Source organism: Scomber japonicus, chromosome 5, assembly GCF_027409825.1.
Source record: "Scomber japonicus isolate fScoJap1 chromosome 5, fScoJap1.pri, whole genome shotgun sequence".
Classification (NCBI taxonomy): Eukaryota; Metazoa; Chordata; class Actinopteri; order Scombriformes; family Scombridae; genus Scomber; species Scomber japonicus.
In genome coordinates, this window is record NC_070582.1 from 28,083,431 (window position 1) to 28,110,407 (window position 26,977).

A 26,977-nucleotide genomic window follows, 5' to 3' on the forward strand; every position below is an offset into this window, starting at 1 on the left:
GCTTTTCTGTCACATTGCAATAAGATCCAAGAGTCTGCTCCTCTGTCATGAATCGTTGACTAAGAACAGATTTGGTTAATATGAAACTTTCAAGAGTTTTAGAACATGAGCAACAAGTCCTAAAGACTCTATAGCGTGTGTCAGTCTGTGGTCAGATGTTGTAAAATGACCCTGGAGTGTGTGTGAGAGTGGTTTGTACCCTGCAGATGAAGCAGTGCTGTTGGAAAAAAAAAAAAATCAGACCAGTCTTCAGGAAAAAATATTTATTCATGTTGTGTTGCGAAAAGTTGATATATAAAAAAAATGGTCTCTGTCACAGGTGACCTCATGACTTAGTGAGCTCCATCAGTCTGTACAGGATGCTCTTCTGTCCGTAGCGTACCTGCAGCGCGTTCAGCTGCCTGCTGCTCAGTGCTGCACGTGCTGCCTTGTCCTCCATCAGAGTCTGGTCGCCGTCCGCCCCTTGACCATAGGAGCTCACAGTCAGACGAGCCGCTTCGTGGATCAGCCGCTTCCACTCGGCCTTTAATTCGGGGAGCCCCTCGTTGGAGAAAGACTGGGAAATCTTTGCATCTTCCTCGTCATCCTCCTCTTCCTCCCACCCTTCGTTATCTTTGAAATCTGAGAACTCCTCTTTTGACATGCACAGCACCTTAGGATACAGAGGGACGCGGTTATGTTTCCAATAGCAACCATTCTTTAAATGTTCACCTTTTAATAAGCTGCTGTGTGTGTTTTTCAGTGTATAATCACCTTGATGACAGTGTGTAGCTCTGTGTCTGTGAGGCAGCCCTGTCTGCCAAACACAAACGCTGCTTTCTCCTGCATCATCTCACACAGCATCTCCCACTTCTCCTCCACCAGCTGCCGGTCCAAATTTGACTGAACACCTGTGAGTAGAAGAGGAAAGCTCAAACACTGAATGACTGGATGCTGGATATTCATTTAGTCACTGATACATTTGGCATTGAGGTAAATTTGATTTGCTCTCTACAATCACCTTGCAAGACGACTTTGTGGAGGGTGTCAATGGGGATGTCGGCGGTGTCGTTGCTGTTGCTCGGATACGGCTCTGTGAAGCCGTACATGTGCAGCAGCTGCCAGTTGGCCATCTGCCCATAGGTGTTGAATACCTCCTCGCCTCTACGGATGGACCGAACGGACACCATCTTCAAACTGTCCTGAGAGACACAGAGGGAATTGATAGAGAGAAGGAGAGAATGTGAGGAAGAAAGAGCTAGACAGAAAAAATGACAACAGCATTAATGTGTTAGTGTCTCCTCACCGGTGTGAACTCCAGATTAGCGTTGTGATTGGACACGTGGTTGAGCATGTCGGCCATGGGGACCATCATCGGTAGGTTGGCGGCCTTCTCCTCATCATCCTCACCATCCTCCTCCTCCTCCTCCTCCTCTTCCTGTGGCTCTTGGAAACTTTAGAGAGAAAGAAGAACAAGGAGGCGTTGGTGGAAAATTGTTCACACACTGAATTTAGAAAGAAGATGCTGTACGCTCACTAACCTGTAGGCCATGACGAAGGCCACCAGCTGCATGTACAGCTCCAGTGTGTGTTTGTCGGTGTTCCAGAGGTCAGGGTGCCTGGCGATGAAGGGCAGCACCACATCTGTGTATTCTTTCTTGATGTTAGTCAAGTCTGTGTCCACCGCCTCAGCAACACCTGTTCCCTTCAACAGTCTGTCCCGCTCCTCTTTAGACCTGAACGAATCAACTGTGAGTTACTGTGAGGGAAGCTAGAAGTGTAAATAGTGATTCAGTTTTAAAAGATATAGGGAAGATTACTTTGAAGGAGCCAGTGTAAGATTCAAAAACTGCTCCAAGACTGTTTATTACCAGAACATGGGGTGGTCCAGTGTCCTGAAGTCCTTCCAGAGTGAGAGGTAGGGTCTCCAGCGGGACTGCGAGGATGTATATTCATACAGCAGAGCCAGCAGCAGAGGAACCCAGCCTGATGAACTCTCCAGGGAAGCCTTCTCTGCAAAGGTAGAAGTGGAGGGTTAATAAACAGCAGGGGCTGGGTGATGCAGGCAGCTCCAATTATATGTACAGAGCTACAATTTGACTTTGCTATCACCTTGCTCCAGCAGAGCAGACACCTTGGTTGTTCCTTGGTGAAGAAGTGCAGATCTGGGAATAGTGAATAAAACCTCCCCCTCCTCTATGTCATCCTTCGCCAGCATCCCATATTCTGCTGCTGTTCCCTCTTTACTCACATACACCTAGAGAGAGACTAGGTGTGATTGCACAAATCTTGCTCACAGACCCCTTGAAACATGATTTTCATCGAGTACAAACACACTTTCTACTTCTACTCTGATGAATGTGAAACAAACTTTGCACATCCCTCATTCTGCACAGTGAAGCTCAAACATCCAACTGAAGTAACATAAAGAAAAATAAATTTTTATTTTAACAATATCAGCCTATGATCAGACATGTAAGAACTAATGTGACTGTGCACTTGGGTTTACTGTCAATGTACCACACTTAACACAGCTGCAATACAACAACCAAATGTTTTATGTCTTTATTGGTATTAGTCCAAGTTTGAATAGCAAAAGATGATATCATCTTTCTCCAGTGAAAATAAACAGAATAAGCTGCAGACAGCTGGCTGAGGAGCAAACTGGAGGGAATAACACTAATAACACCAACCTCTGACATAGTTACTGTCAGACCACACACACACACACACACACTTTCATATCAAAGTCCTAAGTGCTTCACCTGAATAGAAACTACTTCACCAACTACCTAACACTACACATAAAACGCAGTTACACTTAGAAACTCCGCAGATAGCTGTAATAAACTAAACTCTAACAGTTACAGTCAACAACAGCATGCACCGCTAGTAGCTAACCGCTTACACACACACTTACTGTACCACACACACATACAGCTAAATGCAATGACTGACTTATTTTTCCATTTAAACAGATTCAATAACCTTGGCTCGTTTCGCTTGTGTCGCCATTGTGTGGATGTAATAAGCCGGGTCAGGAGTTGACAGGCGCTGCTACAGGTACACTAGCCCAAAGCTAACTCCAGCATGCGGACTGTGAACATCCGTGTCGTGGGTTAACTTTGACCTGAGCGTAGGCTAGCAGGCAGCTGACTGACTATACAGTATAAACGTTCTTTACGTTCTGATTTTCAGTTTGTACTTTTTGTCTCTAATGGAGCTGTTTTATTAATGTTTTATATAAAACACAATGTTACAAAATTATATGACTCACTGATATTTCATTGGTTTTCCTGAAGCCAGGCTTTATTTGTGATCCTAGTATTATTATTAGAGTGAGTTGAGAGTTGTACTGCTTCGTATTTCATCTCATGTGGCTGCTGCTCTGCTTGCTGTGTTTCCCTCGATGACCACTGGAGGGTGTTGTTCAGTTAGATGAGCTGCCGGGTTGCAGAATGCCACATCACCAGTCTGACAAATTGTACACAGGCATGGATGAGAACCTTTGCCTTCATCTGGCTCGTTGGTCTAGGGGTATGATTCTCGCTTTGGGTGCGAGAGGTCCCGGGTTCAAATCCCGGACGAGCCCTCGCTTTTAACTCCTTGGGTCAAAGGTCACAGAAAACAGCAGATAAATAACTCATACTGACAACCAGTAGTTACAGTATGTATAGTAGTGTAACAACTAGTGACTAAATTTAGTTCAGGAGCCAAACTCATAATACTACACATTTCCTCCAAAAAGATTTCTATCAGAAGTGAATCATAAATCAAAACAAATGTGAACATATACAAAATTCAAACATTTTAAGTTGTTTAATATTATAAACCCATTTGTGATGAAACATGAGAAATATGTGAGCAAAGCTACACACAGCAACATGTTTCTGAAACTAGACTAACTCTCCCTTAACTCAATGTTCTGATCTCTTACACTAATAAACTATTGCAACTTTGGCCTACTTTTAACAGACAGAACTCATGATAAAAATGAGCACAAATGTAATTAAGGAAACATAAAATATCTATAACGTAAAGATGATATGTCAGATGTTAAAAATTGCATAAATTATTAAAACTTACCACCTGCAAGGTTTTATTCAACAGTACATATTAGAGGTGGTCCGCTCCTAGTTATGAAATATGCTTATATGAAGTAAACAGTCTATATGTAAAACCTACAGTTATTGATGTAAAAAAGGAGAGATGGCCTGTCACACCACAGACACCACATTCAAATAACTGCTGACCTTAACAGAAAAAAGCTCGAGTTTCGGGGGGAGCCAACAAAGTTGTTCTATAAGAACACACAAGGGGGGTTTCAACTGAAGGCGCCATGAGACATGCAACAGGTGTGGACTGTGCTGGTGATATTTCCAAGGCCACAAGAGGTGGTGATGCAATGCTTGTGACACGTGTGTGAATACTGTAACTCACCAAACACAAATCGAATTGCTATTTAAGTCAAGACCATTTTAATTATGTAGCGTCAAATCACAACAGATGTTATCTCAGGGAACTTTTCATATAGAGCAGGTCGAGATTGTACTCTTTCATTCCCCCAAGAGCAAGCACCTGGTGACAGTGTCAAGGAAAAACTCCTCTTTGAGGGGAAGAAACTGTAAAAGTAAAGAAGCAAATGTATTTCATTGTGACTATTTGCCATTGGCTGTAGTGATATAGGTTGACATATTATACCAATCACAGATCATTCCTTTGTTCCTTCAGCAACTATACTGGATCCAGTCAGAAACAAATTCTGGGTTGGCATCCATCTGCCTTGACCGGTTGGGTTGAGAGAGAAAGAGGTAGGGGGTGATAGATGGAGGTCTTCTGCAACAGTTGTAGTGGGTCTTGAGCAGAAAACAAGCTATAAACCATAACTGACATATTTGCCATACTGAAATCACAATCATGGAAATCCTTTACAGGTATCATGTTGTAAAATGTCATTTTGGCACAGACCTGTGCTCCTGATCTTCAGGTCAACGTAAATGCTGAAATTGCCCCTGTTAATACTTGCTTTTAATCCAACAACACAGACATAAATACCAACTCTGAGGAATTTACTGTTGAGATCAGAGAACTACCAATGTGTTGGACAGGGGATCATACAGCAGAGGGTGCTCTTCAGCCAGATGAGATGTGGGTCTCTAAGCTGCCACATCACCATTGTTGAGTAAAACTGCAGGTCTAGATGGGACAGAGGAGGAGATTTTAAACTCTGTTGTCCAGTTTAAGTATGGCTCGTTGGTCTAGGGGTATGATTCTCGCTTAGGGTGCGAGAGGTCCCGGGTTCAAATCCCGGACGAGCCCTCCATTTTTTTCCTCTTGGGGTCACACAAATATATAATAAATTGTCTTACAGTGAACACTCAGTGGCTCTTTTTTGCCATATTCCTGCTGAAGTGTAAGAAGGATTTCAGAACATATTAGAGCACATTTGAGCAATCACACCAGATTGAAAATTACTCAAATGTTCGCATTTCTTTATATCTGTGTAAATGTATGATCCAGGTACATAAGGGGATAATGTAAATCCCCTGAACTAGAAGTGAACTAGATATCAAACTTTGACAACAAGAAGTACTTCATTCAAATGTTTCACAGCTGTGGGCACAAAAGACCTTCTAAATCTTTTTTGTGGAGCATCTCTGCAGCCTAAACTTGTCACTCAGCATACCTTTTAGACTACTAAAAACACCAAGGAATGACCTTTAAACTGAAGTATAGTCTGAATTCTCTTCCTAGTTGTTTTTTCCCCACCTAGGTGGTGCCTGGCATAACCCCTTATCATAAAACAAGCTTTTAATTTACCTACTACTTTCTACACTAGACATTACAGTTCAGACAGCTGATATGAGTGGAATCCTCAGTATACAAGACGTGACACAAATGTTGTGGATGGGGTCAAATTTACTCCAGTGCAGGCGAGAGTGGGCAGCCATCTTCACAGGATGACAATTCATATATGTCATATAATAAAAGCAATTATTATTTGTTTTTACAATATTAATGATGGTGGTTTCTAGGGTTCACTGACATTTATCTTACACAGTGAGATGAACATATAATTGTCGCCACCAGAGGGTGCTGTTAGACTAGTGATGTGGAGCCAACATTGGCTCGTTGGTCTAGGGGTATGATTCTCGCTTAGGGTGCGAGAGGTCCCGGGTTCAAATCCCGGACGAGCCCTGTTTTTTCCCCTTGTTTAGTTATAATCTTTTGTGGGGGTCGCAGTGTGTTACAGTGAACACTCATGGCCCTCTCTTACAGATTCCTGTTGTGGAGGCTGTGTCGGAAGGGTTTTCAAAACATATTAGAGCACACTTGAGCAATCACACAACACTGAAAATTGCTTTGATGCTTTTCACATTTCATTATATCTGTAAATGCAGGATTCAGGTGTGACATGAGGGAATAGTGGAAGTCCCCTGAACTAGAAGTGAACTAAATATCAAAACCTCACACAACAAGAATCATGTTACTCAAATGTTTCACAGCTGTGGGCACAAAAGACTTTATCTTTTTTTTGGTTGTGTAGCATCTCTGCAGCCGAAACCTGTCACTCAGCACACTTTTTAGACTACTTAAAACACCAAAGGATTATTAGAAGTATAGTCTGAACCTTGTCCTAGTTGTTTTTTCTCCACTTATATCTCTACCAACTTCAGAACCGTGTATAAGAAAACACAAGCAGTCAGTCATAGTGATATATCCATAGCTGCCATAATGTGTAGTTACATTTTAAAGAAGGTGCATGGCACAACCCCTTAACATTAACCAAGCTTTTAATTTACCTACTACTTTCTACATAAAAGTTCAGACAGCTGACATGAGTGGAATTCTCAGTATACAAGATGTGACAAGTGTAGTGGCTGGGGTAAAATTTACTCCAGTGCAGGCGAGAGTGGACAGCCATCTCCACAGGATGAAACTTCATACATGTAAATAATAGAGGCAATTATTATTTGTTTTTATAACAAGCAGGATGGTGTACTGGTCCATGAGGGAGTACTTTCTAGGGTTCACAGTGAGATGAACATATAATTGTGGCCACCAGAGGGTGCTGTTGGACTAGAGATGTGGAGCTATAAATTGCCACATCAACAGTTTTGTAGAGTTCAATTACAGGTCTGAACATCACAGAATTACAGATGTAAACAGCTGTATGTACTGGCTCGTTGGTCTAGGGGTATGATTCTCGCTTAGGGTGCGAGAGGTCCCAGGTTCAAATCCCGGACGAGCCCTCCTCTTTTTGGTTTTGGGGGTCACACGAGCAAATACTAAACTGAGTTATAGTGAGCATGTCAGTTGGCTTTCTATGACCCTGAAGTGTAGGAAGGATTTACATTTTCATTGATTGATGAGGTCATGCCGTCACATGACATTGACAAAAAATTGCTTACACAGAGTACAAATATTTAATTACAGCGATACAGCATTTTAATTATAATTAGGCATTGTTAATTATAATCAGTGTAGTTTGTCCAATCAGATGAACTTAAGGGGTGAAACAATTCTATGAATGACTGAGTCCTATGTGCTACAAAAGAAAACTGATCACCAGTTTTTAAAATGGTGTTTTCTCTATTGTCATATATGACTGCATATAATGTTGAGCCAATTCATATGAATGAATGAATGCCAGATTTATGTGTGACACAAGGGGATAATGGTAGTCCTGCCATAGATACCTACAGTGTGTTGTGATTTTGTAGGTGTGTGTCTAGGAGTATGATTTTCGCTTAGGGTGCGAGAGGTCCGGGGTTCAAATCCCAGACGAGCCCTCCATTTTTTTCCTCTTGGGGTCACACAAATATATAATAAATTGGGTTACAGTGAACACTCAGTGGCTCTTTTTTTTGCCATATTCCTGCTGAAGTGTAGGAAGGATTTCAGAACATATTAGAGCACATTTGAGCAATCACACCAGATTGAAAATTACTCAGATGCCTTTTAAAATGTTCACATTTCTTTATATCTGTGTAAATGCATGATCCAAGTACATAAGGGGATAATGTAAATCCCCTGAACTAGAAGTGAACTAGATATCAAACTCAGACAACAAGAAGTACTTCATTCAAACGTTTCACAGCTGTGGGCACAAAAGACCTTCTAAATCTTTTTTGTGGAGCATCTCTGCAGCCTAAACTTGTCACTCAGCATACCTTTTAGACTACTAAAAACACCAAGGAATGACCTTTAAACTGAAGTAAAGTCTGAATTATCTTCCTAGTTGTTTTTTCCCCACCTAGGTGGTGCCTGGCATAACCCCTTATCATAAAACAAGCTTTTAATTTACCTACTACATTACAGTTCAGACAGCTGATATGAGGGGAATCCTCAGTATACAAGACGTGACACAAATGTTGTGGATGGGGTCAAATTTACTCCAGTGCAGACGAGAGTGGGCAGCCATCTTCACAGGATGACAATTCATATATGTCATAATAAAAGCAATTATTATTTGTTTTTACAATATTAAGGATGGTGGTTTCTAGGGTTCACTGACGCTTATCTTACACAATGAGATAAACATATAATTGTTGCCACCAGAGGGTGCTGTTAGACTAGTGATGTGGAGCCAACATTGGCTCGTTGGTCTAGGGGTATGATTCTCGCTTAGGGTGCGAGAGGTCCCGGGTTCAAATCCCGGACGAGCCCTGTTTTTTCCCTTTGTTTAGTTGTAATCTTTTGTGGGGGTCGCAGTGTGTTACAGTGAAAACTCATGGCCCTGTCTTATAGATTCCTGTTGTGGAGGCCGTGTCGGAAGGGTTTTCAAAACATATTAGAGCACACTTGAGCAATCACACAACACTGAAAATTGCTTTGATGCTTTTCACATTTCATTATATCTGTAAATGCAGGATTCAGGTGTGACATGAGGGAATAGTGGAAGTCCCCTGAACTAGAAGTGAACTAAATATCAAAACCTCACACAACAAGAATCATGTTACTCAAATGTTTCACAGCTGTGGGCACAAAAGACTATCTTTTTTTTTGGTTGTGTAGCATCTCTGCAGCCGAAACCTGTCACTCAGCACACTTTTTAGTCAGCACACCAAAGGATTATTAGAAGTATAGTCTGAACCTTGTCCTAGTTGTTTTTTCTCCACTTATATCTCTACCAACTTCAGAACCGTGTATAAGAAAACACAAGCAGTCAGTCATAGTGATATATCCATAGCTGCCATAATGTGTAGTTACATTTTAAAGAAGGTGCACGGCACAACCCCTTAACATTAACCAAGCTTTTAATTTACCTACTACTTTCTACATAAAAGTTCAGACAGCTGACATGAGTGGAATTCTCAGTATACAAGATGTGACAAGTGTAGTGGCTGGAGTAAAATTTACTCCAGTGCAGGCGAGAGTGGACAGCCATCTCCACAGGATGAAACTTCATACATGTAAATAATAGAGGCAATTATTATTTGTTTTTATAACAAGCAGGATGGTGTACTGGTCCATGAGGGAGTACTTTCTTGGGTTCACAGTGAGATGAACATATAATTGTGGCCACCAGAGGGTGCTGTTGGACTAGAGATGTGGAGCTACAAGTTGCCACATCAACAGTTCTGTAGAGTTCAATTACAGGTCTGAACATCACAGAATTACAGATGTAAACAGCTGTATGTACTGGCTCGTTGGTCTAGGGGTATGATTCTCGCTTAGGGTGCGAGAGGTCCCGGGTTCAAATCCCGGACGAGCCCTCCTCTTTTTGGTTTTGGGGGTCACACGAGCAAATACTAAACTGAGTTATAGTGAGCATGTCAGTTGGCTTTCTATGACCCTGAAGTGTAGGAAGGATTTACATTTTCATTGATTGATGAGGTCATGCCGTCACATGACATTGACAAAAAATTGCTTACACAGAGTACAAATATTTAATTACAGCGATACAGCATTTTAATTATAATTAGGCATTGTTAATTATAATCAGTGTAGTTTGTCCAATCAGATGAATACAAGGGGTGAAACAATTCTGTTCTATTCCATGTGCTACAAAAGAAAACTGATCACCAGTTTTTAAAATGGTGTTTTCTCTATTGTCATATATTACTGCATATAATGTTGAGCCAATTCATATGAATGAATGAATTCCAGATTTATGTGTGACACAAGGGGATAATGGTAGTCCTGCCATAGATACCTACAGTGCATTGTGATTTTGTAGGTCTGTGTCTCATTTCATCAGTTGATAGCACCTTCACAACAAGTTTGTACAACACTAAACAGGTGTACTGTACATAATCCAGTGGTATCATGCTTTAATTATATTCCAACAGTAACTGCTCCACTTCACTTTGTGATCAAGGCAAACTTTTACAGATTTACTGATAATTTTGTTTTTTAAATTTTGCCTTGTCTCATTACTCAATAGGAGACAAGTGTCATGCAGTCGCTGTGTTTACCTTCATTCATTAACTGTGATACAGAGTGACGGTCACCAGAAGGGAAACTATTTTGGTCCCCCATGCACACTGACAAATAACAAGAGATACATGAGTCAGCAGCTCACCATGTGAAAGCCACGCAGCTACAACATTATTAACACTCGCAAACAAAATGACACGTATTATGTGATGGTATTTGGGATCTGATATCCAGGATGACCTTTGAACTAAAGTACAGTCTTAACTCTCTTCTTGGTTACAAGTCAGGAGTCAAACCAAATATAGAACCAATCGCAGTGATATATCCACTGCTGCCGTAACCTCGGCGTGTTGTTACATTTTAGAGGAGGTGCATGTCAGCTATGGCTTAACCTACGGTGTAGCTTCTGCAGCTACATGGTTAGGCTCTGTAGCTACGGAATAACCCTTTAACACACAATAGAAATCATACTTAATGGATGTTGACACAGCTCGATTGGCTGCAAAGACTGTCATGTTGTGCCCGGCTCGCAAGAATTGTATAATAAATAATAATAAATCAGTACAGTTAACCTTTACTGTGATGTTTAAAAGGTGCCAAAATGTCTAATACTGAGCCAGTCGAGAGACGTTCAGGTACAAAAGGCTCTGGGCTCAAAACCCTGACAATATCTGTTTGGACTGGTGACCTCTGTAGGCGCATTGCTTTCCGACATTTCTGGTATTGTGATGTTAAAGGTTAACGTTGGCACACTGAGCATGAGAAAAGTTTATTGTTCAGTGGACGTGACAAAAGCATTTCATTTTCAAACGTGGATAGGCCGAGGTGATTGGCATTGGTAACAGGGAATGCCAGATCCTGTTACTAAAGCAAGAAATTACCCCAGACCAAGGGGCAGCAAGACAGGTGCTCCTGTTCTTCCTTGAGCTGCTGGATGAGGTCTTGTGGAAGGATCAACCCTTCAGCAGCACCCATGGGCTGCCTCCCTGGACTTAGAGGGCATGGAGAAGCTTAGCATTCTCCATCTGCCCCCTATGGAGTCCTACAGGAACCCCACACTGCCATTGAAAGCAGACCACTTCCAGTCTGCCATGACTGAAAGGGCCAACAGAGCGGCGACTTTGGCAGTCTGAGCACTGAACGTGTCCTCTATGCTGGCAGCATACCAGGCAGAGACATGGCAACAAACCTGGACCCTGTTTTGTGGGAGGAAATCCAGGTGATTGTGGACATTTGTCTCCATGTGCAGTGCTGTGTGGTCCATGGCTAAAACTGGCAAACTTGTCCAACAGAGAAAGGGAGGACATCTTAGACATGCGGACTGTGCCTGACAGCATTTAACATAATGAGATCAACGCTTCTGAGGAATACACAGAGGAGCGTATCCTATAGTGAGACATCCTACTCATACTACTCTGAGAACACAAGCAACCTAAATGTCCACTGATGCTCTTATTGCACAGGGAAATGAACATTGTGGCCACCAGAGGGTGCTGTTGGACTAGAGATGTGGAGCTACAAGTTGCCACATCAACAGTTTTTTAGAGTTCAATTACAGGTCTGTACATCACAGAATTACAGATGTAAACAGCTGTATATACTGGCTCGTTGGTCTAGGGGTATGATTCTCGCTTAGGGTGCGAGAGGTCCCGGGTTCAAATCCCGGACGAGCCCTCCCTTTTCATTTTGGGGACACAGAAACCTAAAAAACAGTAAATTAACTCATGCCCATCAGTGGACTAACAACTTCTAAGTGCACTGTAGATGTTTTGAAATGTCTGTCAAAGATTATGTTTGAGTTAATGACATTATTAGTATGTGTCAGTAATGTGTTTGGCCTTCTCTTGGGAAGTTGGTTTTGTAATTTTAATTCAGACTCGTCTGTCATCAGGTTATTATTACAAATGTGGCTCACAACCATTTTTTGTGAGTATAAACACAAAATCTGGTATTTTCAAGTTCTATGGAGACTACTTTTACATTATGTTATCTGTCACTTAATGTGCAGACACTGGCCTTTTTTAGGGGAAATGTGCTAACACTGATATTGGATATGATTCACTTCCATGAAGTTTGAAGTCAAGACAGAAAATAAATAACATTAAAATCAAATCATGTTTCATTTGTAAATATTAGGCACTGAAAAACACACAAAACCAGAGGTTAAATGTTAATGCTATTAATCCTGAAAAGCACTGTCACTAAACTTAATCCAAAAGCTTCACAGTTCATTGAGTGAAGTCACAAATCAGGTATTAACAACTTCAATTTGTCCAAGACAAATTTCTCTCTAGGGAGACAATTCAAATGACTTTGACCATTAACTCCTGGTATGGCAGAATAAAGCACTAGGTTGTTAAGCAATCTTGTCACCACGGCTACGTCACATTGAATCATGTTTAGAGGGTGTTCTTTGACTAGCCCAAAGACGCCACATCACCAGAAAGAATTCAATCTCGACCTATGACACATTGGAGAAAAACATGTTAATAGAGGCAACAGCTGGCTCGTTGGTCTAGGGGTATGATTCTCGCTTTGGGTGCGAGAGGTCCCGGGTTCAAATCCCGGACGAGCCCAGATTTTAAGGAGTAATGGAAATCTGAACTGCTATTGTATAGACAAGTGGGAAGATCCAAAACTTCAGGCTATATGTTTCACACTGACTGAAACAGAATTTCACTTGCATGAACACAAAGAGAAAGTATCAGTATGACTGTTAGAAAACTCAATAGAATAAAGCAACACATCCAAACCATGGATACACAAAAGGATGAGATGAGACATTTTGTACTGTACCTGCTTCTATGTGGACTGTTTTTTAAATGGATCTTATGAGCACTTGAGTATGAGTCTGTGTATCTGTGTAATATTTGGCTTTCTTAGGAAGTTGGTTTCGGAATTTTAAACCAGACTCGTCTCTCATTATCTGACAGACTATTACGACAGATGTGGCCCACACCCATGTTTTGTGAGCTGAATGAGCACAAAACTCTGAATTCTATGTACCGTAGACCAATCTTACATATGATTTTAAGTGATGGACTTTCATACAACCTGTCTAATCACAATTGCTGAGATTTAATCTGACCACCTTGCCTCAAAAGTCAAAAGCAAAGCAAACTTAAGATGAATGCTTGTTTAAACTTATTCTGTTTCAATGATGGATTGTCTTGCAAATACAGTGTTTTATTTGTTGCTGTTAATATGCATGGTAGTGATGCACATTAAGCAATGTTGTCACCATGGCTACATCACAGTAAATCATGTTAAGATTGTGCTCTCTGACTAGCCCAAAGACGCCACATCACCAGAAAGAGTTAAATCACGACCACCTATGACAGGTCAGAAAAAAACATATAAAAACATGCAGAAGTATGGTTCGTTGGTCTAGGGGTATGATTCTCGCTTTGGGTGCGAGAGGTCCCGGGTTCAAATCCCGGACGAGCCCAGTTTTTAACTTGGGAGTGATGGAAATCTAAACTGCAGTTATGGACAGTTTGAGACAAGTGGGAAAACCTGAAACTTGAAACTTCATTGTGTATGTGTCACACTGACATCAGAGCTTCACTTCCATGAACACAGAGAAAGTATCAGTATGACTGTTAAACATATAGAAAACTCAATAGAATAAAGCAAAACAACCAAACCATGGATACACAAAGGGATGAGATGAGATGAGCCACTTTGTCCTCTACTTACCTGCTTCTATGTGGACTGTGTTTTAAATGGATCTTATGAACACTTCGGTCCCCACTGTGCTGAACCTCCCTCAGTTGTCCTGATAGCTTCTCTGCGAAAACAAACAAATAATCATCAAAAATACACATACATTACATTACATTACATTCTGTTTAAAGTAATGGCACCACTGATCATTTACATCAGTGTGATACTCTTAAATTTGTGGCCAAGTATATTTCACATTTTATTTGCTTCCCTTATTAGTATAATTTCAAGTAAAAAAACATGAATAGTATAATTCACAAGATTTCATCAGCCCCACATCTTACCATGTCTATTTCAGACTTTAGGAAACAATGAGAATAGGGCTAAAACAATTCATCTATTTGTCAGTCAACACAAAACCGTTTTTCAAGAAAAAAATGCCAATCCAATCTGTATTAATATTGGCTATTGGTTTCTTGTCTGCTCATTTTTTGGATGCCTTTGCCTGTTTTTGGATTGTTTTCCCAGTATCTGCTTAATATTCGGCTTTCTTTGGAAGTTGTTTTCTGAATTTTAAACCAGACTCGTCTCTCAATATCTGACTATATTTTGTCAGCAGAGTGAGTACAAAAATCTGATATTTTCAAGTTCTACATAGACCAATCTTACATGTGATTTTAAGTGATGGACTTTCATACAACCTGTCAAATCACAATTGTTGAGATTTATCCGACCACTTTGCCTCAACAGTCAAAAGCAAAGCATACTTAAGATAAATGCTTGCTTAAACTTATTCTGTTTCAACGATGGATTGTCTCGCAATTACAGTGTTTTATTTGTTGCTGTTAATGTACATGCGAGTGATGCACATTAAGCAATGTTGTCACCATGGCTACATCACAGTGAATCATGTTCAGAGCGTACTCTCTGACTTGATCAAAGAAGCTGCATTACCACAAAGAGTTAAATCATGACCACCTATGACAGGTCAGAAAAAAACATATAAAAGCATACAGTAATATGGCTCGTTGGTCTAGGGGTATGATTCTCGCTTAGGGTGCGAGAGGTCCCGGGTTCAAATCCCGGACGAGCCCAGATTTTAACTTGGGAGTGATGGGAATATAAGTGGGGAAATGCAAAACTTCATTCTATATGTTTCACACAGACATCAGAGCTTCACTTCCATGAACACAGAGAAAAAGTATGACTGTTAAACATATAGAAAACTTAACAGAATAAAGCAAAACAACCAAACCATGGATACACTTTGTCCTCTACTTACCTACAATCTGTGGACTGTGTTTTAAATGGATCTTATGAACACTTCGGTCCCTACTGTACTGAACCTCCCTCAGTTGTCCTGATAGCTTCTCTGCAAAAACAAACAAAAACCATCAAAAATACACATACATTAAAACAAATAAAATGTACATTACTTTAACTTTCTGTTTAAAGTAATGGCACCAGTGTAATACTCTTATATTTGTGGCCAAGTATATTCCACATTTTATTTGCTTCCCTTATTAGTATAATTTCAAGTAAAAAACAAGAATAGTATAATTCACAAGATTTCATCAGCCACACATCCAACCACTATATTTCAGACTTTAGGAAAACACTAAGAGTAGGTCTGAAACAATTAATCTATTTGTCAGTCAACATAACTGCCTCTGTTAATGTAGAGAAAGTCTATAGTAAAGTATGAAAATACTATGTTGTACAGTGTGTACTAATGTTTATATCACGGTCTTTACATAGAGGCAAAAGGTTTAAATACTACTGTTTGTTAACAACACACCTACTTCCAAGGTGCATGGAGATAACAACTATAATAATAGACCAACACATTTTTTATACATTTATAAAAAAATTTATATATGTATAAAAATGTTTATAAATGTATGAGGATATTTTTATGTAACAACACTATCAAGAAGTCTAAATGTCCCGTGAGCAGATGGTGCTATCTACCAACTATCTACAAATACTTTCAGTTCTTGCAGTTGTTGCATAACACAAATGCCACATACAGCTGAATAGCTGAACATCACTGCATTTCACAATATGTCTATTTTCTCTTTTGTATCCACTGCAGTTTTCCACAGATGACATCCAATATGAGCAGGAGCCCTGGCTCACCTGTGACATATTAGTGCCACATACTTGCTGAGCAGAACTAAAAACAATCTGGATCTGAACAGGGCCACAGTGTTAAACGCATGTCTAACTTCTACACAGCATAACAAAGAGAAAGTGAGAGCTAACTATTAACACATAACTTGTAACACTAGCCACTGAACATACCAAACACGGCTACATTCAGCTTGTCATGCACCTGTAGTCCAATATATGTTTAAATTAAACTATGTAACACCATAAAAGACAACAACGTTGTCTTTTCGGTGGAAATTCGACATGGCAGATTCATTTGGTCACCATATGAAAACTTAATTGAACAATTTCTTTTCTAATATAATGTTCAATCAGCCAGTGAATAAGATGCAATATAAAGGAATTATTGACATTAATTAGAGGATAAGGATTAGGTTACTTTAACGTTAGTGATTTTTCTCTCACACATTGATACTAACGTTACATAACGGGCTAAGTACATTGTTTTAATATTTTTGGTAAATAAACACCCTAATAAGTTCCTTGGCTCTTATCTAAGGCGGTAATTTATGTCATTTGATAGCTAACCTAACACATAGCGTTAATGCTACATGCTACAAAACAAGTGCTAATGCTACAACAAAAATGGTGAAACTCGCCCCTCTATGAAATGTTAACGTTGACTTAAACCTTGCAAACATGTTGAGACACTATTATTTAATTCATACTTACCTGGTTTGTGATCCTTCAGTTGGTCTAAATTCAAATGTTTGACAAAACTATCACTGGAATGATCAATGACAGAATGTTTGTGTTGGTATATTCTCTTTTCTACAATACGTGATCAAAATTCATTTCATCGAAATATTTACGAGCTCCATAAAGTCCTAATGAAAAAATATAGAGCAAACCAGCTATCCAGTGAGAATGATTTTAATTCAATCATGACAGCTATCATATGTTCATATTTATCTCCTGACTTTATATTGGATAGGCTATATTGGATAGGCTATATATAGGCCTAAGACTTTATATTCTCCTGTCATTGCTTATGACCTCTTTCTGAATACCCCATATTCTGGCATTTGTCGATCAATGTGTGACTCATGCAAATTACTAATTTGGGTAACGAAGAGGCAGGGGTTCAGATTTTTATTGTCATCTGCATAAGAACCACTATCTATACTTATTTGTACTGATTGGTACTGATGCAAAATACAGCTCAAGACTGTGGTAATGATTGCAGAATTGGCCAGGTTAGGGTTCCTCACCCTTTCCTGGTCATAATTGCAACTTAACATGAACATCAGATACCCTAACTTTAAAACACCACAAAACCATAAATATACAATACATAGAAAGATGTCACTAATATGGAATAGACATCCAACAGTATACAAATGACACAAATAGCGCACTCTATGTTTAAAAAACAATACCTTTAGGGGTTCTTGTGTGGTGGTATTCAGATAGCACTCCCCAGATGACAGGGGAGACAAGCAGAGAGTGATCTGAATGACTGCTGTCCATCATAATGGTATTCCTGAGGCAGCCATTGACAGATACTGTTGGGTGAGGGCAGATCCATCTCTATGATGTTTAAAGACACTTCTGAACCTTTGAGGACAGTCCTTGTCAGTCGAGTTGCCATAGAATAACATACTGGGTACAAAGTACAAAGCTCTGAAGCACGGGGGATCAAGCCTTCTGTTCTGCTGTCTGTACGGTCTGTACTTGTTGAATAGCCTTCTTTACCGTATGAGGACAGCACAGACTCAAGACTCTTTTAAAAAGGCCTTGTTGAGTCTTTGCCATTTCATTAACTTACTTACTGCTAGTTTGTTGTCCCCGTAACAGCCTTTTTCTTGTCTTTGCACATCTATTAAACCATATGATGATCTGCATCATATGTAAGTGTGTTGATGTGACCTATATGTATGCAGCTTAAGAAGTGGCCTGTGTATGTGCTTTGATTTATTCTTTATTTTTCACATCTCTCATTAATCATTCTACAAATACTATTCCATTGTAACAATGGCTATTTGATCTTATTAATATCCTGTAAGTTACTCATATATTGGCTCTTGGATTCTTGTCTGCTCTCTTTTTGGATACCTTTGCCTGTTTTGGGACTGTTTTCCTGGTTTTGATCATTGCTTGTCTCACTTACTCCATAAGTCTATGTATCTCATGTTCATCCTGAAATCACCGAACTATATCAGTCATTTGCATTTGGGTCCTCCTCCTGTATCCCTGTTACCATGCTTGCAACAGGTGTGATACTATTCTTGTAATGGTATTAAAATAAAATGCAATAAGAAAGTATTTCTACTCAGGGAGAATTTTTCATCTTATTACTACTATTTCTTTATAATGTGTTCAATGTTATTAATACTGTAGCACTTTTGAGTTTCGCTGTGAATGAAAAGTGCTGTACAAATTAAATTAATTAGTATTTATTGTAATAGATCTACTTGATATTTTACAAACTCCTTTAATATAATAATATCACTAACTCTCCTCATGGTCAGTTATTTCAATGAATGTTAAGAACCTAACATGTACTTTGTAGAAAGGTAGCAGACCGGAAATGGTTGTTGACAACTGACGCCTGTCATCTCCTTACCTTATTTTTTCCCTGCCGCATTCGGTGAAGATTCGCCCTGCTCTGCCTCTAATTGGCTAGTACTCGTTGCTTTCGTTGGTTCGATTGGTTAGGTTTAGGCATGAGGAGTGAGATGGTTGGTTAGGGTAAGAATATCAAGATCAGAGCCAATAAGACCCAGAGTAGGGCGGGTCTTCACGGAATGCGGGTGGACAGTTTAACACCGCCTCCTTGCGTTGACGTGCCATCCTGCTAGTTGATAAACTGGCTAGCTAATTTGGACAAAAGTCAAACATTTGCAGCTAAGGCGGGGACCAGGTGATATAACTTGCAGTTTTGGAAAAGCATGTGAATTCGTTTGTTTTAGTTGTACGCGGTAGTTTGGAGTTGTTTCCGGAAACAGTCCAGCCAACGTCGTTAACGTGAGCTAGTTATGCTATCGTTAGGTTTGCAAGACAAATGTAGGCGAATTATTTGTCTTTCGAAAAGTTAATATCGTACCTGGTGTTGATACAGAGTTTATAGTTAAGACGAAGAGCCATGTATGATGTCTGGCTGTCACACAGTTTGGCATTCTTTTAGAGCAAACGACAGGGAGATTAACGCTAGCCAGATGAAAAGCTTTGGCTTGCGACTCTTTGTTGCTAGGCAACAGAACTCTGCTGGGTGCCTGAAGTAAAGCCTGTAATTACATTAGTGTAGCAAAATTACGTATTGTCACTTGGTTACATGCACGGCAACCTTTCTGCGCTTGAGCTGCCATTCTTTTAAATGACTATCTGAAAATATCTACAATCCTTAAAAAAATGCTCTTACAGCTCCTGTCTTCTTGATTCTTGTCTGAATAGAAGCATAGCAACGATGTTGGTCCCCATATTCACTCTGAAGCTCAACCACAAGATAAACCCTCGTATGGTGACTGTAGGGAAATTTGATGGAGTCCACCCATGCCTTACTGCAGCCACACAGGCTGGAAAGGTGAGAGAAATGTACAAACTTTTGAGTAAAGCATGAACAAAAAATACATTGGTAGAAGCATGCTTTCCCTCTGAGTTCATGAGTTCCCCATAATGTTAACTAAAGGATTCATTTGTTACTTTAATAATTTTTCACCCTGTGCCATTAACTCTTTTCTTGTTCTCTTTTCAAGGTTTTTATTCACAACCCTCATGCTCGTGGTCAGAGACCTGCGACCCACCGACTGAGCCAGAGCACCCAGGACTCAGACATCTCTCTGCTAAACATCAACCAGGCGGTTACTTGTCTGACGGCAGGTACACTGGGAGCAAACACTACTGGGGACACACTGTTAGTGGGGTCCCAGACCAACCTGCTGGCCTATGATGTCCATGACAATGCTGATATATTCTACAGAGAGGTGAGTGGAGCTGAGAAGGATAAGTGGAGAGCTAACTAATCAGAATGAAAAATATGTATTGTTGTATAGAGGTTATTACTTGACACAAGTAATTTTTGACACATTTCTGTATTTTTTTAGCAATTTTGCTGATAATTTAAAAAAATAAAGCTCAATGTTAATGGTTCAAGTAGAAGTGCTTCTCACACAGAGGAGGAGACACATGTAGCTTATTTTCTGTTTTGTGTGTGTGTGTGTGTGTGTGTGTGTGTGTGTGTGTGTGTGTGTGTGTGTGTGTATGTGTGTAGGTGTCAGATGGGGCCAATGCTATAGTGTTGGGGAAACTTGGGGACATCCCGAATCCTCTTGCCATCATTGGAGGGAACTGTGCCTTACAAGGCTTTGACTCTGAGGGCAACGACCACTTCTGGACAGTAAGAACTAAGACATCATTTCAACATTTTAATATCAGAATACACTACTGTGTGTCTTACATTTAAAAAATGTGTTTCCTTGAATAGCAGTGTAACAAATAACTCATGAGCCAGTGACACTTCATCAAACTGTAGTAAAGCGTGGTGTTAAAGTATAATATGTGAAACATGATGTCTAACACCTTAGAATTTGTCCTGAACTAATAACAAATCTACCAAGTGTTGCTGTTCATGCCACATTTTTTTTTGTTGTATCTCCATATATATTGAACTTTGTCACCTTTTTATATTGACATTGTCTGAACAGCATAATTTCCCCAGGTCTTAATTACAACTTACTAACTGTAGGTTGTTTTTGCCGACTGAATTTTCAACCTATACTGTCATCAGTAGTTAAGTGAATGCACATTTTCATCATTGTGATTACTTAGAATCCCGTCAAGAAAACTTTAAGTGACTGGATCAACATGTCTGTGGGTTGTATTGACAAAGTATCTTGTTCTTAGGTAACAGGAGATAATGTCAGATCTTTAGTGCTCTGTGACTTCACTGGGGACGGGAAAAATGAGGTAAGTCCTGGCTGGCAGGCAGCTTGAGACACATGCTACTTTCCCCCCTACTGATTTAAAAATAAATAAATAAATAATAATAAATAGTAAAAGTCATTTTCAGCTTTTGTGCATTGTGTTTACAGCTCCTGGTAGGATCTGAAGACTTCGACATCAGGGTATTCAAAGAGGATGAGCTTGTGTCTGAGATAACTGAAAATGAGGTAAATGGATGGACTGTGACATGCTTTTTAAAAATGCTTTGCTTTCATGTAACGATATTTCGAATCATCATTCGACATAGATTCTCTCACATCTGTCAAGTGCTGCACTGGAAGAGAGTAACACTTTTTTGACATTTTTCCCCTGGGTCCTTCTTTATACAGACGGTAACATCACTGTGCCATATGAACGGCAGCAGGTTTGGATACGCCCTAGCTAATGGCACTGTGGGAGTCTATGACCGCACCGCACGATACTGGAGGATCAAGGTACCAGCATGCTATCAACTGATCAACTCACCACTCTTAAAGGCTCATTTTACAACCATACACCCATACCTCAAATATTGATAATGTTTTCTTCATCTCCTCTCTCTTCCCATTTAGTCTAAAAATCATGCGATGAGCATCCATGCCTTTGACCTGAATGCTGATGGTGTTGTGGAGCTCATCACTGGCTGGTCCAATGGAAAGGTCTGCACACAGCTGCGCTATCTAGAAATATTCTCTCACACTTCAAAGAATGCGATCTGTCGTTAGATTTTTCTACACAATAATTTATTAATCTCTACGCTCTCTGTAGTTGTTGTTTTAGTCTTTAAACACATCCTCCTGTTGTTCCAGATTGATGCTCGCAGTGACCGCACAGGTGAGGTCATTTTCAAAGACAACTTCTCCTCTTCTGTGGCCGGAGTGGTGGAGGGAGACTACAGGTTGGATGGACAGAAACAGCTCATCTGCACCTCCATAGAGGGCGAAGGTATGTGTGGTTGTATAAATTTTATACATCTATGTATACTTTCATTTATTGCTATACTATCACTAACACGTCACTTACTGCCAAACAGTTAAGAGTTACATAATTATAAGATAAAGGAAAGTTTATGTATGTGTATGTTCACTCATTTCCCTGTGTAGTTTTTAAAGGGTCAGTTGAACCAAATTAGTAGTAGTAGTTACTGTGGTACTGAAATATCCCTCACTGACACTTATACTACTATTTAACTTAGCATGCAAACATCACTCAGCCTTGGAATAGGATGTCATCAGTGTTGTCACTGTGTGCGTTATGTAGTCCGGGGTTACCTGCCAGCCAGTAAGGATCTCAAAGGAAACCTCATGGACTCCAGTGCTGAACAGGACCTCATCAGAGAGCTCAGCCATCACAAACAGAATCTGCTGCTGGAGCTACGTAACTATGAAGAGAATGCCAAAGTACGCGTATTTCACTCATTAATTCATATCCTACACAATGCACTCAAAAGTAGATTCAAAAAGACTTCATCCTTGGATGTACAATGTGAATATTTCCCATTCTTATACATTATAACAAGCCAAGAAGCCAGTACCATCTCACAGGTCCTCCATCTGTCATCCAACTTGCTTTCTAAAGTGTGTATTAAACTTCATAGTCTCAAAGAGAAGCCAGTGTGACTTAAGGCTTTTAAGTCCTAACAATCTAAGAATCGTATGCTGTATAGATTGTAAAGCCCCTCAAGGTAAATGTGTGATATTAGGCTACATACATAAAATAAAATAGCTTTTCAGATCTAGTTGTAATTAAATTGTGGCTTCCCCAATTTTTTGGCCATAATCCTATTTGTGTCACATATGGCAGCACTTCATACAGATAAACACAGGATTCATAATTAACATGAGTGTGAACATCTGCACAAACTGTCCCCTTGTTTCAGGGCGTGTCGGAGACAAACAGTGGCATGGGTGTGATTCCTGCCAACACTCAGCTCCAGACAGCACTGTCAGTGAGACCTGCAACAGAGGCCCAGAAGGCTCATGTAGAGCTCAGCATCTCCACACCAAATGGTATAAGTTTTTATTACTTCAGCTTACAATGTCAAAGATGTCAAGGACTGAGGATTGAGTAAATATTAAAAAGTCTTTTTCTTCTCCAGAAACCATTATCCGCGCAGTGCTCATCTTCGCAGAGGGAATATTTGAAGGTGAGAGCCATGTCGTCCACCCCAGCGCCCAGAACCTGTCGGGCTGTGTCCGAGTCCCCATCGTCCCCCCAAAAGACATACCAGTAGATCTGCACATCAAAACCTTCGTTGGTGGGAAAACTAGGTAGGGTGTGTGTGTGAGTCTAAATATCAGTGTCAGTGCTGTCATACCATTATAGTTATAGTTGCACTCTTCCCTTACACCTCACCCCTTTTTTTTCCCGTCCACTCCAGCACCCAGTTCCATGTGTTTGAAATCAATCGTCAGCTCCCTCGTTTCTCCATGTATGACATCGCGGTTGACTCCTCAGCTGCTGAGCCCACTGGAAGGGTCACTTTCAGTATCAACGACCGGCCACAGCGGGTATGTTGTCTGGAGTGAATAAGTCCTGCTGCTGTGTTAGTGTTGCACAGTGTTTCAGTATCAGTATCAAGATATTTAGACAAATACCAAAAATATCAAAATCATATTTCTGGTATCATGGCAACACTATTCTGTACAGTCCCACAGTATAATAAGTAATAACCTGCAGACATGTTCATTCATTTGAATCTTATCTCCTCTCGCTGTGTGCAGGTGGTGATGTGGTTAAATCAGAACTTCTTGCTTCCAGAGGGAGTAGACAGTCCTGAAGTCACTTTTAATTCACTAAGAGGAGGGGGACTGTTGTCCATCAGCATGGCCAGCAATGGACAGGTACAGACAGACACACAAAACAACAACCACACAAAACATAGATTCAAGATGATGTGTTTTTGATGATACACACAAGCTATTTTTACACTTTGTCACAAGTTTTATTTATCACGCTGTGTTGGAAGGGATCAGATTATTACACACAAAACCAAACTTGCAAGACATGCACACCTCTGATTAGTTTGAATGTATATTACAATTAAAATTGGTGAAGTAAGTATTACATTTTTTTGTGTGTTAATAATTTATTTTTATATATATATTTGAACACTTACAAAAATGATGTCAGTTTTGTTTGGCTGCGTAAATCATTTTTAATTCACCTTGTCAAGAGTTAAAATGCAATGATGTTAATGATAATGATAATTAATATATAATGATGTTAGTTATGTTGACAATTAAATTGACTAAAACTCACTTAATAAACTGATTTGAATTTGTCCAATCAGATCACCCTGAGAACCGATGATATTGACCTGGCAGGAGATCTGGTCCAATCACTGGCCTCCTTCCTGGCAATAGAAGACCTGTCAGCAGAGGCAGATTTCCCCAGCTACTTTGAGGAGCTGCACACCACACTCACAGAGGTTTGGCTTGGCTATACAATGATATGACTGCAAGAAATTAACTCTAAATTGAGTTTGTATTGAATGTGAACAAACAGTTATGTCTGCTAACAAACTCTGAGTTTTGTTTAGTCTGTAATCTGTGCTGCTTTTAATAGCAGGTCTTGAATATCTGTACTCTAGGTGGATGAGTTCCACTCCGTCCATCAGAAGTTAACTGCAGCGATGGCCGACCACTCTAACTACATTAGGAACATGCTGGTGCAAGCTGAGGATTCTCGCCTTATGGGTGACATGTGAGTTACCACAACATACATACACCAGTATGTTATAGTATGCTCAACTGGACTCATTCATTAACATTGTGTGTGACTACAGGTCAATACCTGTAGTCCTTCAACTTTCTGCTATAGAACTTTTTCAGCAGATACATTTGACACATCAGAGTAGAAAGAGCACTTGTGTCTTTAATAAAATTTCAGATGGCTGCGTTCCATTCAGGTCTCTAGCAGTGTGAATGTTTCCTTAAAGGCATGTCTGTGTCTTAGTTAATGGAAAAGCCTATAACAAGTCCAGATGCTGGAAAACAGTCTAATGAATGCTTGTAGTTTGTTTTTGTTTTTTTCACCACAGGACCAAACGGAGGAACAAACTCACACTTATGTTTTTATCTCCACAATTTATCTCCTTTTTCATCATGTTTTCTCTCTAATTTTCTCTCTTTCTGTCTTCTGTAGGATGAATATGAAGAAGCGCTACAGAGAGCTGTACGATCTAAACAGGGATCTTATCAACGAGTATAAGATTCGCTCTAATAACCACAATGCCCTGCTAGCCTGCCTCAAGTCTGTTAACCAGGCTATACAGCGGGCTGGTAGACTGCGAGGTAGGCCTCTGTGTGTTTGTGTGTAGGAGAGAAAGGATGTGCCTGACTGAGACCATTTGTACTTGTGTATGTGTGTGTTGTTTACATCCTGGATTCAGATGTGTTTGCTCTGTTTAGTGTTTGCATGATTGGACTCTTGGCTCCATTTTTTTTGAGAGGGGAGCGGAGGGGGGGAATGAATATTCAGTACTGTTTCTCTTAACACGCCATAATCTGAATGTCCCCATTCCTTTTTCTCTTCAGTGGGTAAGCCCAAGAACCAAGTGATCTCCGCCTGTAGAGACGCCATCAAGAGCAATAACGTCAACGCCCTCTTCAGGATCATGAGAGCCGGCACCGCATCCTCCTGAGGGTGAAGGGAGGAAGGCAGGAAAGGACAAGTAGATTGAAAAAGAAAAAGAGAGAGAGATGTTCAAAAGCACAACCGGTCAAGCACTGTAAAGCATCTGCTTCCAGCACGGCACCAGCAAAGGACCTTTCACCAGAACGATGAGCCTGAGAGGACAAGACACTATAAGATTGTGGCAATTGGGACACTGTTATAGCCTTAATCTATCTTCTTTTTTTTCACGATTTAGGAATAAGCAACTGCCCAACAGCAACATTTGACATCAGCTCCATAATGAATTAAAACTTGAAATTCTGCTAGCTCACAGAATTAAACATGCCAACCGCTGGCTTAGTATACTGGTGACCATCCATCTCAGTCAACTCCTGTGGCTGTCTGGAAGAGCTTGATGTAGTGTAGTTACAGTTTAGTTACATAATAGTTCAATTATGTACACGACGAGTCAGCAGGTGTAAGAGATAGAGCTGTTTAGACGGTTCAGCTGGGGAAAAAATCAATTTGGAACATACAAAACTTTGCTCACACACTGTACTGTTTTGCCAGCGTCATTAGATATGAGTTATGAAAGAATTATGCCTGATGTAAGTGTACAGATGTACTAGAGGTGTTCCAGGTGACGTTGCACATTTGTCTAAGAAACGCTCGTTTCCTTGAAGACACGAGCGTTTGGCGAGCGTGACTGTTTAATTCAGCTGACACAGTGATGTTTAGAGAGAGCGCAGCTGGAGCGAGACGGGAGAGCAGCCTCCTCCCACCTTAGAGCCCAGACAGAGAGGGTGAGCCATGCCATCGAAATCACTGGTGGCCAGGATAAGTCTGGTATGACAGCTCGCTCAGACTCAGGTCTCCGCTCCCAGCTGTTGTGTGTTCATGTGGTGTTTGTAGCCAAAGAAAACTACTCTACAATGAGTGAATGTCACACAGGACCAACGCTTTGTGTTGACCTTTTTTTGTAGATTGCACACAGAGGATGTAAATGTAACTTTGTGTTGGTGGCAGAAACTATTATTAAATTAACTTATGTTTTAAAAACTTTGTATAACTGTAAGTTGACTTGTTTCATAAGGAAATGATTTCACTCTCCAGTTGGCTTGCTCAGCTGTTTATTCTGAGCGTACCTCTGGCTCGGTTTGAATATGGGTTTTGGAAACTAGAATTAGTGTGCAGGGGGAAAAAAAAAACAGTGACGTCAGTGCTGTTCTCTCTTCTAAAA

General features: G+C 40.2%; 2 protein-coding genes and 10 non-coding genes across 12 annotated transcripts; 11 read left to right on the plus strand and 1 right to left on the minus strand.

The window, feature by feature from the left end:
* Positions 1 to 302: 302 nt before the first annotated feature.
* On the minus strand, positions 303 to 2,994 carry setd6 (SET domain containing 6, protein lysine methyltransferase). The gene is made up of 8 exons (XM_053319974.1): positions 2,968 to 2,994; positions 2,092 to 2,236; positions 1,851 to 1,992; positions 1,521 to 1,715; positions 1,286 to 1,433; positions 1,001 to 1,181; positions 754 to 890; positions 303 to 652 (listed from the first exon to the last, which is right to left on the minus strand). Exons 1-8 carry the CDS (start codon positions 2,992 to 2,994, stop codon positions 326 to 328), a joined length of 1,302 nt encoding a protein of 433 aa, XP_053175949.1. The 3' UTR covers positions 303 to 325.
* Positions 2,995 to 3,499: 505 nt separating this feature from the next.
* On the plus strand, positions 3,500 to 3,571 carry trnap-ugg (transfer RNA proline (anticodon UGG)). The gene has a single exon. It is a non-coding gene; the product is annotated as a tRNA-Pro (tRNA).
* Positions 3,572 to 5,226: 1,655 nt separating this feature from the next.
* Positions 5,227 to 5,298, plus strand: trnap-agg (transfer RNA proline (anticodon AGG)). Its single transcript has one exon. It is a non-coding gene; the product is annotated as a tRNA-Pro (tRNA).
* Positions 5,299 to 6,105: 807 nt separating this feature from the next.
* On the plus strand, positions 6,106 to 6,177 carry trnap-agg (transfer RNA proline (anticodon AGG)). The gene has a single exon. It is a non-coding gene; the product is annotated as a tRNA-Pro (tRNA).
* A 983-nt stretch (positions 6,178 to 7,160) lies between these two features.
* On the plus strand, positions 7,161 to 7,232 carry trnap-agg (transfer RNA proline (anticodon AGG)). The gene has a single exon. It is a non-coding gene; the product is annotated as a tRNA-Pro (tRNA).
* Positions 7,233 to 8,577: 1,345 nt separating this feature from the next.
* trnap-agg (transfer RNA proline (anticodon AGG)) lies at positions 8,578 to 8,649 on the plus strand. The gene has a single exon. It is a non-coding gene; the product is annotated as a tRNA-Pro (tRNA).
* Positions 8,650 to 9,626: 977 nt separating this feature from the next.
* trnap-agg (transfer RNA proline (anticodon AGG)) lies at positions 9,627 to 9,698 on the plus strand. The gene has a single exon. It is a non-coding gene; the product is annotated as a tRNA-Pro (tRNA).
* Positions 9,699 to 11,964: 2,266 nt separating this feature from the next.
* trnap-agg (transfer RNA proline (anticodon AGG)) lies at positions 11,965 to 12,036 on the plus strand. Its single transcript has one exon. It is a non-coding gene; the product is annotated as a tRNA-Pro (tRNA).
* An 830-nt stretch (positions 12,037 to 12,866) lies between these two features.
* trnap-ugg (transfer RNA proline (anticodon UGG)) lies at positions 12,867 to 12,938 on the plus strand. Its single transcript has one exon. It is a non-coding gene; the product is annotated as a tRNA-Pro (tRNA).
* Positions 12,939 to 13,738: 800 nt separating this feature from the next.
* On the plus strand, positions 13,739 to 13,810 carry trnap-ugg (transfer RNA proline (anticodon UGG)). Its single transcript has one exon. It is a non-coding gene; the product is annotated as a tRNA-Pro (tRNA).
* A 1,240-nt stretch (positions 13,811 to 15,050) lies between these two features.
* trnap-agg (transfer RNA proline (anticodon AGG)) lies at positions 15,051 to 15,122 on the plus strand. Its single transcript has one exon. It is a non-coding gene; the product is annotated as a tRNA-Pro (tRNA).
* Positions 15,123 to 18,958: 3,836 nt separating this feature from the next.
* On the plus strand, positions 18,959 to 26,788 carry bbs2 (Bardet-Biedl syndrome 2). Its single transcript, XM_053319147.1, has 18 exons — positions 18,959 to 19,063; positions 19,594 to 19,723; positions 19,896 to 20,123; positions 20,411 to 20,536; positions 21,043 to 21,105; positions 21,231 to 21,308; positions 21,471 to 21,575; positions 21,693 to 21,779; positions 21,930 to 22,065; positions 22,381 to 22,520; positions 23,000 to 23,129; positions 23,219 to 23,390; positions 23,501 to 23,630; positions 23,844 to 23,963; positions 24,413 to 24,550; positions 24,713 to 24,825; positions 25,267 to 25,415; positions 25,659 to 26,788. The coding sequence occupies exons 2-18, from the start codon at positions 19,607 to 19,609 to the stop codon at positions 25,763 to 25,765; spliced, it is 2,139 nt and encodes a 712-aa protein (XP_053175122.1). The 5' UTR covers positions 18,959 to 19,063; positions 19,594 to 19,606; the 3' UTR covers positions 25,766 to 26,788.
* The last annotated feature ends 189 nt before the right edge of the window (positions 26,789 to 26,977 follow it).